This window comes from Pomacea canaliculata, linkage group LG13 (assembly GCF_003073045.1).
Source record: "Pomacea canaliculata isolate SZHN2017 linkage group LG13, ASM307304v1, whole genome shotgun sequence".
In the NCBI taxonomy this organism is placed as follows: domain Eukaryota; kingdom Metazoa; phylum Mollusca; class Gastropoda; order Architaenioglossa; family Ampullariidae; genus Pomacea; species Pomacea canaliculata.
In genome coordinates, this window is record NC_037602.1 from 3868878 (window position 1) to 3882859 (window position 13982).

General features: G+C 42.9%; 1 protein-coding gene across 1 annotated transcript; it reads left to right on the top strand.

Annotated features, from left to right (window-relative positions):
* The first annotated feature begins 5202 nt into the window (after positions 1-5202).
* On the top strand, positions 5203-13209 carry LOC112554365 (beta-lactamase-like protein 3). The gene is made up of 7 exons (XM_025222121.1): positions 5203-5427; positions 10020-10347; positions 10597-10767; positions 11127-11369; positions 11506-11759; positions 12135-12438; positions 12756-13209. Exons 2-7 carry the CDS (start codon positions 10043-10045, stop codon positions 13168-13170), a joined length of 1692 nt encoding a protein of 563 aa, XP_025077906.1. The 5' UTR covers positions 5203-5427; positions 10020-10042; the 3' UTR covers positions 13171-13209.
* Positions 13210-13982: the final 773 nt, after the last annotated feature.

Below are 13982 nucleotides of genomic sequence, written 5' to 3' on the forward strand. Positions count from 1 at the left end.
GGGTCTTCGCCACCAGCTCACCTCTTGATCCTCCAAAGCAGTAAGACTTGGGGTCTGCACCACGAGGTAGGCTTCTGACGAGGTACAAAGCTGACAGGGACGAGGGTGAGTCGACCATACAGGTGGACAGATTGCTTGTCATCCATCCATGGAGGTCACTGCGGCCGGCACCCGAATGTGACTCCCACAGTGCGACGACTTTGCCGACATCAAGAAAACCACCAACCATTTGGTCACATGACCAGCAGAGAGAATCTCCATCGAGCAAGAACTTTTGGATTCTAAACAAGTAGTGTATGTTATTTGAGTTTCTACGACCTGATAAAAAGTGACAGTGCAGGTGGAAGATGATCCAAAACTTTTTGTATGACCATCGAGGACAGAGGTTTATGATGAGAAACAATGAGGTCCTTCTAGATTGTTTGACAGTAAGAATGTGCGAGTGGGGCGTGTGATTAACCTTTCTGTGTTGATAGTGTGCTTTGTGTATGTCCAGTTGATTTTTGAGCTTACATGCTGCATGTCTACAGTTATAGCTCATGTATCTTCTGAAGTCCTGGGCCTCAACTACAAGAAAGTAACATGATCTGGGAAGCTTGAGGCAATCGTTGTGTTATTTGTTGAAAGACCTCGCAATTGTCAGGTGTGAATGTGTTGGTCGAAGCATTTGTGCTGTGACACCCTTTACCCGACATTCCTCAGTGTGGAAGGATCCACACAAGCAAACATTAAGCAAATCGCAAGAGGCTCTTAAGGTCATCGTTCATCTCCTTGATCGAGGCGCCACCGGACTGAGGTATCAATCTTCCCCTTTGACATCTCCACCTCCGGAGGTCTTGTTAACTGTATTCTCATGCTTTTTGCTTAGCGAGGTAGGCAGACAGGTCTTCGAGGTTTTTTATTTGTTTGTTTTTCTGTGTGTCTTCCTATTAACTCTAATGTCCTGTGAAGTTGCCTGTAGACAAACACGTTAATAGAAAATGCTCAAAAACAAAAAGAGAGGCACAGCTCTGAATTACTTTAGCACAAGGCCCAGACATGTGCAGGCTGTCTCCAGTAACAAAAGTTCCTTAAAGGCAATTTTCATACGAAACTAAATTTTGCTCATCTAACTTCTTTTCCGTCCGGATACCATCATACAGAAAAGAGAATGAGTGTTTGTACTCCTGCTTTTATGTGTGCGTGTGTTTGTGTGTGTGTGTGTGTGCGCATGTCTGCTTTTGTACGTTAGTGAGTTCATACCAATGTTCAGGCTTTCACAAGGACTCCCTTACCACACAAACAAGTTCAACGGCCAAATGCTCCCCAGGTGTGCAGTTTGCACCAAGTCAAAGCTGCGGCTACAGATAGTGGAGCGGAAACGTGTGAACTACGTCGCACGTAGTTTGAAGACGTTTTAGTCTTAATCCCGCGAGATTGGCTGGAGCTTCTGCTTCCGGTATCACCTGCTCGCATACGCCGGTGTTTTCATCCATGAGTACATTAAGTGAGGTCAGAAAAAAGATTTTTGAAATAAAAGATGGTGAAGATGACAATGCAGCTGCTCCTCCTTTTGATGGTGATGAGGGTGATGAGGGTGATGATGGTGATGATGGTGATCATTAATGATTCCGATGACGGAAGGACAAGAAGATGAGGATCGAGGGATGTTGGGGTGGAATTTAGTGGAGGACATGGATAATTTAAGTAAGATGATTAAACAGACAGACTGTAAAGGCATCGGACAAGACCAGCGCCAAGTGAGGTTGAGACACACTTGTATCGAGGGTTGCTAAGTACCGCCGACTGCAGCTGATGAGTTTTACATCGACAGCAAATTGCTCACATGCCCTGCGTGAAAGGTGTACCAGACACCCTGGTAGGCACCCGATACTTGCATTACTACATCTCAAGAAGCAGGTACAATCTATCCCGAGTTGTTCTTTTTATTTTTATTTCCTTTCCACATGACGTTCGTTCACGGAGCTATCGAAACCCTTCCACCCCTGTAACCCCCCGACTGGTGTTCACTCTCATGCCACCCCACATAAATAATGAGTAGCAACAGCTAATGAATTTTTCAACACACCTAATCACCTGATTTTAAAATATCCCGAAATGAAACATTAAACGAATGAACCGAATCACTTAGCAAGGAACAGAAAGGTTGAATGTTTACGATGTGTCGTCAATGAACGAGCCTTCATGGAGAAAATTAACTCCTCGGAGTTAACCTTGCAGCGTGCATTTCCCACGAATGTCAGAGACATTTCAGCCTGACTATTCATCACGATTTAAAAGAAATCAAATGGTAATTACATTGCTATGCTCATGTCCTTTCCCAATGCTGTTGTTGGGTGTGTGGGCCATGAGTCAGTAGGTCTACACCAGCAGGAGGAGCAAGGTAAGACCTTTATTCCTCCTTCCTCGCACAGGTGTATGTCCTGCCTGCCATCAGAGAACTCTTGTAGATACCCACACTTGTCTTTTGCTGCCGCGGGGGAAAGGGATGGAGAAAGTAGGGATGGAATCAGTCGGGTCTGAAGTGGCCGTGTGAGAGAGACTTGTCCCTGTCTTCCTGTCTGGATTCTCTCGTGATAACTGGGACTCAAGGGTCTGACTCTTGTTTGTACATGATTTCTGTTTTCTGTGTATCGTAACAGAAGGTATGTTTGTATGCGTGTACACATGTTTATTCATTTGTCAATGTGACGTGTACATCTCTGTCCCGCTTTACTTACACTCTTTACCAACTTGCATAACTTGCATTCACATTGTTGTTTTCCCTCCCGAACTCCCTGCCAACAAACAAACAAACAAACAAACAAACAAACAAACAAACAAACAAACAAACCATCACAAAAGTCATAAAACTGAAAATTGAAAAGCAACAAAATGATACGATCGATTCTATCCTGTATCATGATAATACTACCGGTGTCTCCATTTTGTAAAAAAAAAAAAAACCTTTCCGTTTTGATTATTTATTTTTAAGTTTATTTTACAGAATGAGAGCACAACAAAGTAAATTATGAGTTTTCCTGATCAGAGGTGTATGTAAAAACAAAATATTTCAACTTTGCTCGTTACACCCACATTGTGTGAGAACACTGGGCTTCGTGGACTAGTAGCAGTGACTGTCGACAGGGGAAATGACAAAGATTGAATTCCTCTCAGCTTTTCTCGTCTCCTCAAAGGGAGAGCTCTTGTCGAGGGGAAGCGCTACTCACCGCGAGGGGCCGGCATTTATCCAGGTGCGCCCATGCCAGCGCCGCAGGTGAGGGAGGAGAGGGAGGCTGCCAGACATATGGCAGATACCGGGCATCCAGACAGGTGCTTACAGGTGAATGAGCAAGTGTATCGCAGGCGTGTACACACTGGGTCCGTATGCACAAACACACACACACACTGATAAACACACAGTAACTAGAATATAATTGTAATATATATGCGCGTGCTCATGTATGAGAGAGAAAGAAGAACATCTTCGTTCTTTCCACACACACATGTATCAAGCGAGAGTAAGACGATATATGCGATGACTGATGGCCATACTACAAGAAAAGAAAAAAAGAAATAACAACAGCGAGGTTGTGAGTACAGGTGGGGTAAATCGCGCCTGACGAAATGTTGGTGAACTGAGGTGCACGAGGCCGAGTCAAGTGCGGGCTGGTGGTCTGTAGCTCCCTCCAATCCTGTGTGTGATCACTGATCGTAATCGCTACAAATAATGATGAAAAGCTTGTTTATCACCTCACCCATTCCCACCACAGGAGGCAAGGAAGTTTGTGTTACTTGAATAAACTGTCTCCGAGAGGTAGGGAGATAGAGCGTAAGAGAGAGAGAGAGAAAAAAAACTGATGAGAGAGAAAAGATATAAAAAGAAGAAGATACAAGATGAAGAAAGAAGGCATCAAAGTATAATGTGTAACTACGAACGTGGAATGTGACAAGACCTGTAATACAATGCCATCGATACATTTGCCCTCTTGGAAAAAAGTTATATCATATTTCTTGAAATTGCATACCTAGTCTTACTCATTAGTCTGGCTCTACAGGAAGGCCTGTTTGTAGGGCTCGTTTCTTGCAGGCAGAGTACTGTTCACTCCACGCAGCTGCTAGTGTACACTGAGCTCTGGTCATAACTATGTTTACCTGTTGACATCAACAGAGAAGGCTAGCATCACTGGAAAACAAGACAAAATAATATAGTATTATGGACAAAGTCGAGAATCAGAGCCGATAGATATGTGTGTTTGCCAAATTTATATTCTGCTGAAGAACGCAGAATTTTATATAAGATAAGTGTATCATGGTCTAATAAATCGAAGTAGTTTTAAAATAGTCGATAACATTTTCTTTTTGTCTCCTTTATCCTTCCTTTTCCGTTCTTAAAACGCGTGAATTATGCCCGGCAGGTGAGCAGTATCTTCTAAGAACTAGATTTTAAGGAATATATTATTCGTTTAAAGTGATAAACCAGGGTTAGCAAACTTGCTTCAGCAAAGATGAGAGTTAGCATACCCGAGGGTCAACCTTGCTCAGACAGACAGGTTGGCAAGGGAGGCGATGACGAGAGATTTATCGCCCCACTAAGCAGAGAAAATAAGGCACTTAAGGAAAAACTGCTTTCGAGGGCCGCTCGGCGAACTGTTTGCAAAGATGTCAACAAGTCTGACATGTTTCGTTCATCTCCCTCTGACACTGCAGTACACATCACTAACGCCTCCTCCTCATCACGTGATGGGCCCTGGCCGGTGCTTGGTGAGAGGTATTCGGAACTGTAGGTACGCGGAGATACTCGGGTAGATTGGGTGTTTGTGAATGTTTCCGAATGTTTTCAGTAGCCATATCGAAGTCTGATAGGGACTGTTTGGTGTTGGGACTCAATGATGATTTGTGGAGGGCTTCAGATTTTGACCAGTTAGTAACAACTTCTGATGTTCACTGGACTGTATCCCAATATTAGTGACATCAGTTATTTGGTAGCTTTCAGTTTACATTTCGTAGGATGTAATAACTCCTGTAGTTTCTCTCAAGAACCTTGAAAAGTAAACATGAATATGTCAAAATACTTCCCATCCCCATCATCGCCAAACAGTTACTTTAACTAAAGGTCGCATTATTTTATCTCGCTAGGGAGTCGAACACATGACACTAGGGTTATTAGCGCAGAAGGATGGAGGGCGTGGTGGATGAATGGGAAGCAACACGAAACCCTTGTCAACTCAAGGTTTGTGTAGCCGAGTCTCCTGCCAGATGCCAGGCTGCCAACCCAGATGGTTCACTGGGTAAATAACCTCAACAGTTGGCTGCCAAAATCAGGCCACAGCCTCCATCCAGTGGCCATGTCTGATGCCTGTCCCTTGTTCGCCCCCACACACCACTAAAGAGGTCGGTGGAAGAAGTAAGACTGCAAGTAAGAACTGAGAGAACTGTGGATATTCGGTGAGTAAAGATATTATTTCCAGAGGCCAGCAAGGGAGGGAAGAGGTCGTAGGGGAGGACATGGGTATTTGAAGCAGATAACCGTAGAGCAACACTTTACAAAATTCCAGTCATCGGAATCTGTGGAATAGTTTTACCAAGGTCGGTTTACTCGGGCTCCACCCTCTTCTTAAGAAAATCTCAGACAAGCTTCGTGAAATTCTAGACAGGTTGTGTTAGGATGTCTACACGTGTTGATATTCAACGATACACGTTTAAACCGTACGATACCTGTGTGAACCTGACAAGATATCAATCAAAGAAAATACTATAATTATCTAACATTTATATCTAAATACTCAAATTAAAAGCGAATAAACAGAAGGTATCTAAAATTTGAAAAAAAACAGTAAATTTGTTCGGACGGGTTAGGACCAGGGATGTATCGTTTACAGTCACAGGCTGTCAGAAGATGGTACACTTGAGAAGCCAGTCCTGATACTTTCGGCTGTTTGTTTTCATGAATGCCACGCTATCACCTTTTTTTGTTTTTGTCTCTCAAGATAGCTTTCAGGTCTAGCCTTCTGACACTCTTCAAAACTCGTTGCACATAAAGGGAAGGCGTTATCGTCTGTCCTGTATCCAGCAGTGGTTCTTCGTGAAGGTATCTTAGTCTTATCACGACAAACTTTACCTTCTTGTTGCTGCCAAGAGTCCTTCAAAATGGTCTGGAGGGAAAAAAAGCAAGCAGCGAAAGAAAAAGAAAGCAAAATATAAAAAGTTTAAAAAAAAAGTAAATGAAAACAAGACTCGCATTGGTTAGAGATGTCAAGGAGGGGCTGCGATTTCTTGTTATTGGTCTTTAAAGCAAACATAATCGGAGGTAGAGGCAGCCATAGGAGGTACTTGCCGAGTATACATGTCAGCTTACTGCTGCCACTTAAAAAGCCGTTTTGGGGAGGGAAGCCCATTCACTGCTTCGTCAAAGGTCGATTAAGGTTCACGTTGCATGATTGGAGGCAGCTGTACCCTTCCTGGCCTGAGCCTCACCATGTGTTGGCAATCATTGTGCGGTCTGGGCAAGAGGTCTATTTTAAAACAAACAACCATTGCTTTTTTAAACTTCTATTTAGACAGGATAACTATTTCCCTTCACAGTAATTTATAAGCTGCTTTTTCTTTCTCTTTCTTTAGCGAACGATGTTCTAAAATATGTTTTCGTCCTAGTTACAAACTTCTTAGATACACACGTAACCCACACAAAATACGATTTTCTTATCGAGTCCCACTGTCTTTGTCAAAGTCATCGCCGTCATCACCATGATGTAATCAGGAAGAGTAGACTGTCAACTATAGGTGTTGAAGGGATTCCACCAAAAGAACTTTTCTTGCTTTCATCCCTGGGTTAGAAAGGAATTTAACAGAACGAATTTTGTGATCTCAAGAACATAAGTACCTCTCGGAATTACCTGTGAGCAGAACGGACTTTGCACGGAGCAGGTGTCACGGGTGGACTCTCGTCACGATTGCACGTGCAAACTCTGACGCAAGGGTCACCACGATAGCCTTTCTTGTTTTTTTCTTGGCTGCTAAGTGTTTGTTGATGCGGAGAGGCTATTTCGAACGCGGTGCATCGGATCCATGCGATTACACGGTTGCCTCTGTACAGACAAGATGGAGAGAGAGATTGCCTGTGGCTGTCTGTTGATGCACACGCACGTTTCTATAGGTGCACTCGTACCTTTGTGTGTAAGGTGTGTGATAGTTTTTAACCTGAATAATTTGCCTCTTTCTTTCCCCTGTGTCTTTCTTTTTCTCTCTTTTTTCTTTCTTTATTCTTTCTTTTTCTCTTTTGACATGTGTGTAGGGGTGTGTCGATATGTGTGGTTGTTTTGTGTTTGTGTGTGTGGAGGTGGGGGGGCTTTGTTCCTTTTATTGCTTTCTTTTCTTGTTTTTGTTTTCTTTCTTCTTCTCTCTTTCCAGCTCGCAATAAACAACCATTGTCACTGTCACTGTCTCTCTGTCCATGTCAATCTGTCAGTGTTTTACTCTCGACACCTTTTCTCAGTCTCTATAACTGTGTTCGTGCATGCATGGACGAACTAGAAAGAAAAAGGAGAGAAAGTAGAAAGAAATATATTTAATTGTATCACCTACCGCCATCACCTTTACTAGCCAGAGAATAATAAAGAACAGCAGCTTATCACCAGCTAGCTTCAGACGACCTCACAGAGAGCCTCTAAAATAGAATCATCTTTACGATTGAGATAAGGACAGGAGGAAACCACTGAGGGCGGAGGGGAGATAACTGGGACTACAGTGATGTCGAGCACGTCGTTCACTTGCCTACCTTTGCCGGCAGCTCGTAGGTCAGGGTTGAGTGTGGTAAGGGAGCTATGACTGTGTGTTCATCAGCCATTTCATCCCTCATCCACATGTCTGATTCCCTAAAGATGGCGGAGGATTTCGTTGTGATACCGCATTCACAAACAAAAAAGAAATAAAAAAAACAACACTTGAGGTAGGGGGTGTGTGGGTGGGTGAAGGATTGTCAACGCCCTTTCATCTTAAGTTTGAAGATGCTTTTTGAGCAGAAATGTGATTTGGTTTGAAGGACCCATTCCTAGAAGGTTTTCAGGAGGGAAAGGGATGTGGAGGTATAAAAAGATAGACAGAACAGTGTTTCTGTGTGCGCGTGCGTGCTGATATCGGAGTGGAGGAGGCTAGGAACCTGGAGAGCAAATGTTCGGGGTACAGGAAGTGCTGTTTCACAACATAAAGCTACACGTGCCATAAATTTAATTTTTTCCTTCCCTCTCACTCTCTCGTCTATCACACATATGGCAAGATAGTAACAGTAGGTCTGTATCATGAAACTTCGCTCGTCCTTACTAGTGATAGTGAGGAAGTGTTGATGACGATAAAGATCATATAGTAGGGATAACAATGACGATGATGATAATGATGATGACGTAAACAGAAAAAAAGTAGTGGAGCAGGACGAGAAGAAAGACAAGAACAGAAGGTGTCGTCACTTCTTTTCAATCGTTGTTATCTCCTCCTCATGTTTTTTGTTTTCTTTCTGAAGACCACAGCCATTATCTCATTCTTCTTCATTTTCCTGTTCATCCTGTGATGTGAATATGTTTTTATCAACTCCAAAGCTCATTTAGCACGGGCTCAAATCCTCTTGCGATTGCTCATTTCCTGTGGCCGTTAATGATTCGCTAATGAAGGCTGGTGCGGCTGTTGTGTGTCAGTCCCGCGGTTTGTAAGACTTCCAAACTGCCGATCTGGTAAATAGCAACATCAAAGTTGCCGCTCTGCAAGCAGTAAACTTGGCATAAATAACCATGATAGGCCGGGTAGAGCACCCGGCAACACACGTGTAGTGCTGTGCACCTGCTCCTGTGATGTTCCTGGACTCACACGCGGCTTTATTAAACACGCCCACCCTGTTGTCTCGTGCTCATCTCATGCTAATGACCGAATAAGCAGAGCTGGTAATTGAGTTGCGATTACAAACTTTGGGACTTTTCAACACAACCTAATTTAATAATCAACAAATATCTGGGCCATGTCGATGATGACAGGGTAAAGTGTACAAAATCTCTATCAAATGTTCAAGAAATTTTGAGAAAACCAAAATAAAAATGCAAGGTAAAGATTAGAGGTGAACTTCCGGTAAGTTTAGTTTTAGAAAGGGTTAAGGGATGGGAGAGGGTAGGGAAAGGGTTAAGGACTGGGTTGGGTGAGGAATCTGTTTTAGGGATTGAGAGCATGGCAGTAAAGTAGGACAAGAAAATCATGCCAGAAGAACTTATGGAGCTCCACACGGGTGTATTTCCCCGGGTATTTATGACATTCACGTGCTGAAACTAGTTGCTGGGATCTCAATTAGGTCTGCCATTCCCCAGTCCTCGGCATATCCAGCCTTTCCACACAACTAATGGAAAATGTTTCAGTGTAGTAGCCTTGTAATTCGCACATGACTGGGAGTACGGGACTAGGAAAGGGCGAAAGGAGGCGAGTAAGAAATAATGTAAACGTGTAGGCAAAAGAAAGAAAAGAAGGAATAGGAAAGATAGCTTGGCGACGAACAAAGATAAGAAGAAGAAAATAAAAGTAGTGATGGTTGTGGTGGAGGGAACCACAGATCTTTTTTACTTATTAGCATGGCTTTATCAGGTGCATTTTCTGAAGGAAATAAATTTGCTGAGTCCCGATCATGATAACACACACTTAGGAATGCTGGACATGTCACGTGACCGATTGTCAGCACATAAATGAAAAGTAACTAGTGAATGGACATGTCAGGAAGCATTGAAACTTGAAGAGTGGAGTTACGGCATGTCTTCTCTTAGTCCTCTTCTATTTTCTCGTCTTTCTTCTTTCTAATGCAACAGATCACACGAACTGTCCTCTATAGTCATTCCTCTCTCTATATATAATTATATACGTGATGACAGTGCTATGATGCCATCGCAATGACAATGACGATGACGATGAGAACAATAAAGAAGATGATGACGATGATATTATTACTATTATTATTAATTCGGTCGTTCTTTAAACTGAGCAATTTTAACATTTTGGCGTTTTTGTGTTTATAGACAATATCCACGTGGGATTAACAATGCCAGGACTGCTGCTCATCTTCCCACTCGTTGCATCAATGATGTGCCTTCTGACGACACAGGCGTTAGACATCGCTGAGGTTGACGAGATGCTGACTGCAGCTCACGCCTGCCGAGCTCACACTAACCCGGGTCTGACGGTCAGCGTCGTCAAGGAGGGTCAGATCTTGCTGTCACGTGGCTACGGCTCCACACGTATCCAAGGCAACCCCAAGGTGGATGAGAACACTCTGATAGGCCTTGCTTCTCTCACCAAAGCCTTCGCTGCAGCTCTCCTCCTGAAGGCGATGGATGACGATGGAAGGTATGCGTTCTTCATGTTCGTGTAAACCCAGTTCCTTCTTTTTGTCGATCGCTCTTTATTGGGATTAGAATTGCGATATAAATCATAAGCAATATGTGATATATGTATATAAGTATGTGGCTGTTTTGGTGGGCATGTGCACGAATGAGCGAATATATGTCTGTATGTAAATATGTATTTATTCAAATGAGACTGTTAGGTATTATTTATCGGTCTACCGGACATACATTTTTCTGGGGCTTCTCGCAGATACAATATATCAACTCCTTTGCGTCACATCCTGGGCCAAGACTTCCGGTTTGCAGACGACTTTCGTACACAGGAAGCCACAGTGGAAGACCTGCTTTCGCATAGAATGGCGATTCCTCCCAACAACTTGATTCGATTCGACAGCACACTCACTCGCAGCAATCTTCAAAAGTTTGTATTGCAGGATATGTCTAAATAACACAATTTCTGTATGATTCCGGCACTATCTATTGTCTTCTAAGGTTCTCTGTCGAATCATCCTCTCCTCTTTAAAAGAAATAAACACACAGTGAAAAGAGAGAGAGAAAAAACATACTCATACAAACACGCACAAACATAGGTACACGCATGTACATACGAGCAAAATTAAAATCTTAATCCTATAATAAACCATACAATCATAAGATAAAAACATTTGTAATAAAGATAAGCAAAAATATGAAAACAAACATATATTTATATAGACATACAGTAAGAAAGGAGTGATTGACTGCTTTTTTTTTCTCGCCAGTCGTCTGCAGTTCCTGAAGCCTGTCTCTAGTTTTCCGGAGCAGATACCTGTACAACAACCTGATGTACGGGTTGGCCACTCACATCACGGAAATTATCGGGCAGGACACGTGGGAAAACCTCATGATTCGTCACATCCTAGGACCTCTGGGCATGGCACGAACAACCTTCAGCAAGGCCCTTGACCCCGGCGAAGTGAACTTTGCCCCGCCTGTGGAGGACTACTACGGAGAACTGAAGTACATGTCTGTCCAGCTGAACAAGTAAGACAATCATGTTTCTGATTCTTGTGATAACACGAGTGCTTCTCTGGATACATATACTTTAAGTATGGTTAGCCGTTAGTCATCAAACGTTTCTTTTGTTCATCACATGATACGTCACCTGACTTATCCACAGGGTGTTCGCTGAGTTGGGCGGTTCAGGGTCCATATTGTCAACAGCGAACGACATGGCGAAATGGATGAACTTTCACCTTTACAGAGGACTGGTTGACGGGAAGCGTGTGATGGAGGAGAAAGTTCTGGAGGAGACGTACAAGCCGCGCGCAGCCATTACACCGAACCCTTTGCCTCTCTTTCAGCAGCCGACTGTCCCTGTCACACATTCCTACGATGCCTATGGGTTGGGCTGGCGGCTTGGTTACTACAGAGGTACAGCTACCTCAACAAATGCTAATCCTGATTAATTCGAGAAGATAACGAACGAAATAAAGGTAGTGGATATGCTTTAGACCGTGCATCACGGCTGCCTTTATGGCATCATTTTCTTCCCAGCAAGCAGTGCAGGTCGGGCATGAATCAAATATCTGTAGCAAGAAAGATAACTTTCCCCCTTGAAGGAAGCATATACCTTTGCAGAGTTGTGTGCCTTGATGACTGCCGGGTGATGCCACTCGCTCCTGTTTTCCACATATTTCCACAAACTAGAAATTTTAGATTGATTTTTGTTTTCCTTGCTCTTAATTTTCACTACTTCCATTTCATCAGAATAAGAAATTATTCCCAACCTTTTCTGCATTTGTACAGGTTACCCAACGCTGGGTCACAGCGGGTCAACACACGGGTATCGCAGTCTTCTGACATTAATACCCTCGCTAAAGGTCGGGGTGTTCACTGCCATGACGGGCAAAGACCCAGAGATCGCCTTCCGCGGAACTCTCCACAGCTTCCTGCTGGATCACGTGCTCAACGTGACGTCATGGCTGAACGTGACCACCATGTGCACGTTTCCAGCCCCGTGGTATCCCGTCAATGAAACGAAGTCGGAACCCGTCTATAACCACTCGCTTCCACTGGCCCACAGCCTCTCGTCTTACACTGGATACTACAGGTACAGCCGTCGAAAATTAATCACAAACTATGCTAATTAACATTTCAGCATTTATTTTTCAAGATAAATGAATCATATATCTACCCTCTTTAAAATACTGTAAAGACGAGGAATTTAGTTTAAAATTTTCCCAGTTGTATATCTAAACGAAAACATAATAGTAAAAAACAACGACGACTGATAACGATGACGACGATAATTAAGTAGCACAGAAAAAACTTCAAAATTTACTTTTTCAACGTTTATATTATTAGCAAATATTCTCTTAAATAAATTATATTGTCCCTTAGCTAATATTTGTGATTATAATTTTACAGTAACCCTGCATATGGTGTGGTAGAAGTAAAGAAGTGGACGCCGGTCGACAGTCAGGAACAGTCAGGGAATGAAAATTACACAACAAACCGACTGACTGTCCAGTATGGTTTAGGTGTCTGGGACATGTTCCCTATACGTCCCGTGTCCAGCAAATTCCCTCCAGGGTCGGAGTTTTTCTTTGGAAAGGGACGTAATATCAACAACTGGTTAGATTACTCTCCCTTTGTTTTTCATCCTCCGTCCCAGGAAACAGCAATGGTGGAATATCTTAGCATCCCAGCTTTTGACTCCCAAGTACCTCCGATGTTTGTCAGGATACATCATACTGTGGAATCCTCAGGGAACACCTTAAGCAGTTCATATTTTGTTTGTTGTATTGTGTTTGTTATATTCATTTTGTTTTTGGCGGCTTGATCATGTGATCGTCTTGAATAAAATAACCAACACTTCTTACCTGTCTCGTTTCTGCTTTTGCCTGGTAAGAGATTTTTTCTCATAAAGAAAATGGTGTACAAATTATCGGAATTATGAAGCATGTGGAAATTACTGTCGTCTAGTACACGCACGTGATGTACTAAAGAAAAGACGATTCCAGAATATATGCTCCTATCTAGTTTTGTAACAGCATACACTATACAGTAAAGCAATATATCACCCAAAACATTTCTCTGATATAAATTGTGCATCGAAGGCGGCAAAGAATTAAAAGGGGAGACCACTTCAGAAGTTAGGTAAAAGCAGAAAATATTACCTCCCTTGGACCTGGAAGAAATACGCAAAGTTATGTTCACTGCAGCGTGAAAGCTAATCTCAGAGTGCCTTTCAGCTGAATATTAATCAATCATTTAATTAATTCGTTGGCTGACACCCGTTTATGAACGGTTTAGCTGGTCAACCAGTGCTGGTCGTCGTGAATAACAACTGGGTAGACGCAGTGGCTGACACAGCTCTCCACTTAGACCTGCTTTGAGCGGTGGTGAGCAGGTCCTGCATGGAACGATCAGTCCACACATTTTCACTAGCAATCCAGTTCTTCTGTTAACTACCTCGGAGTCGAGTTACCGTTAAGACAGGCCTTAGAATGTCGAGCAGTTCACAATGTCCAACCACACCACCATCCTCCGCTTGACTGTTGCGGGAAGGGTTACTATGTCCTACAAGACTGAATACAAACGCATTGGTTTTTAATTTTGTATATGATATTTGGTGTATTAACTATTGTATAA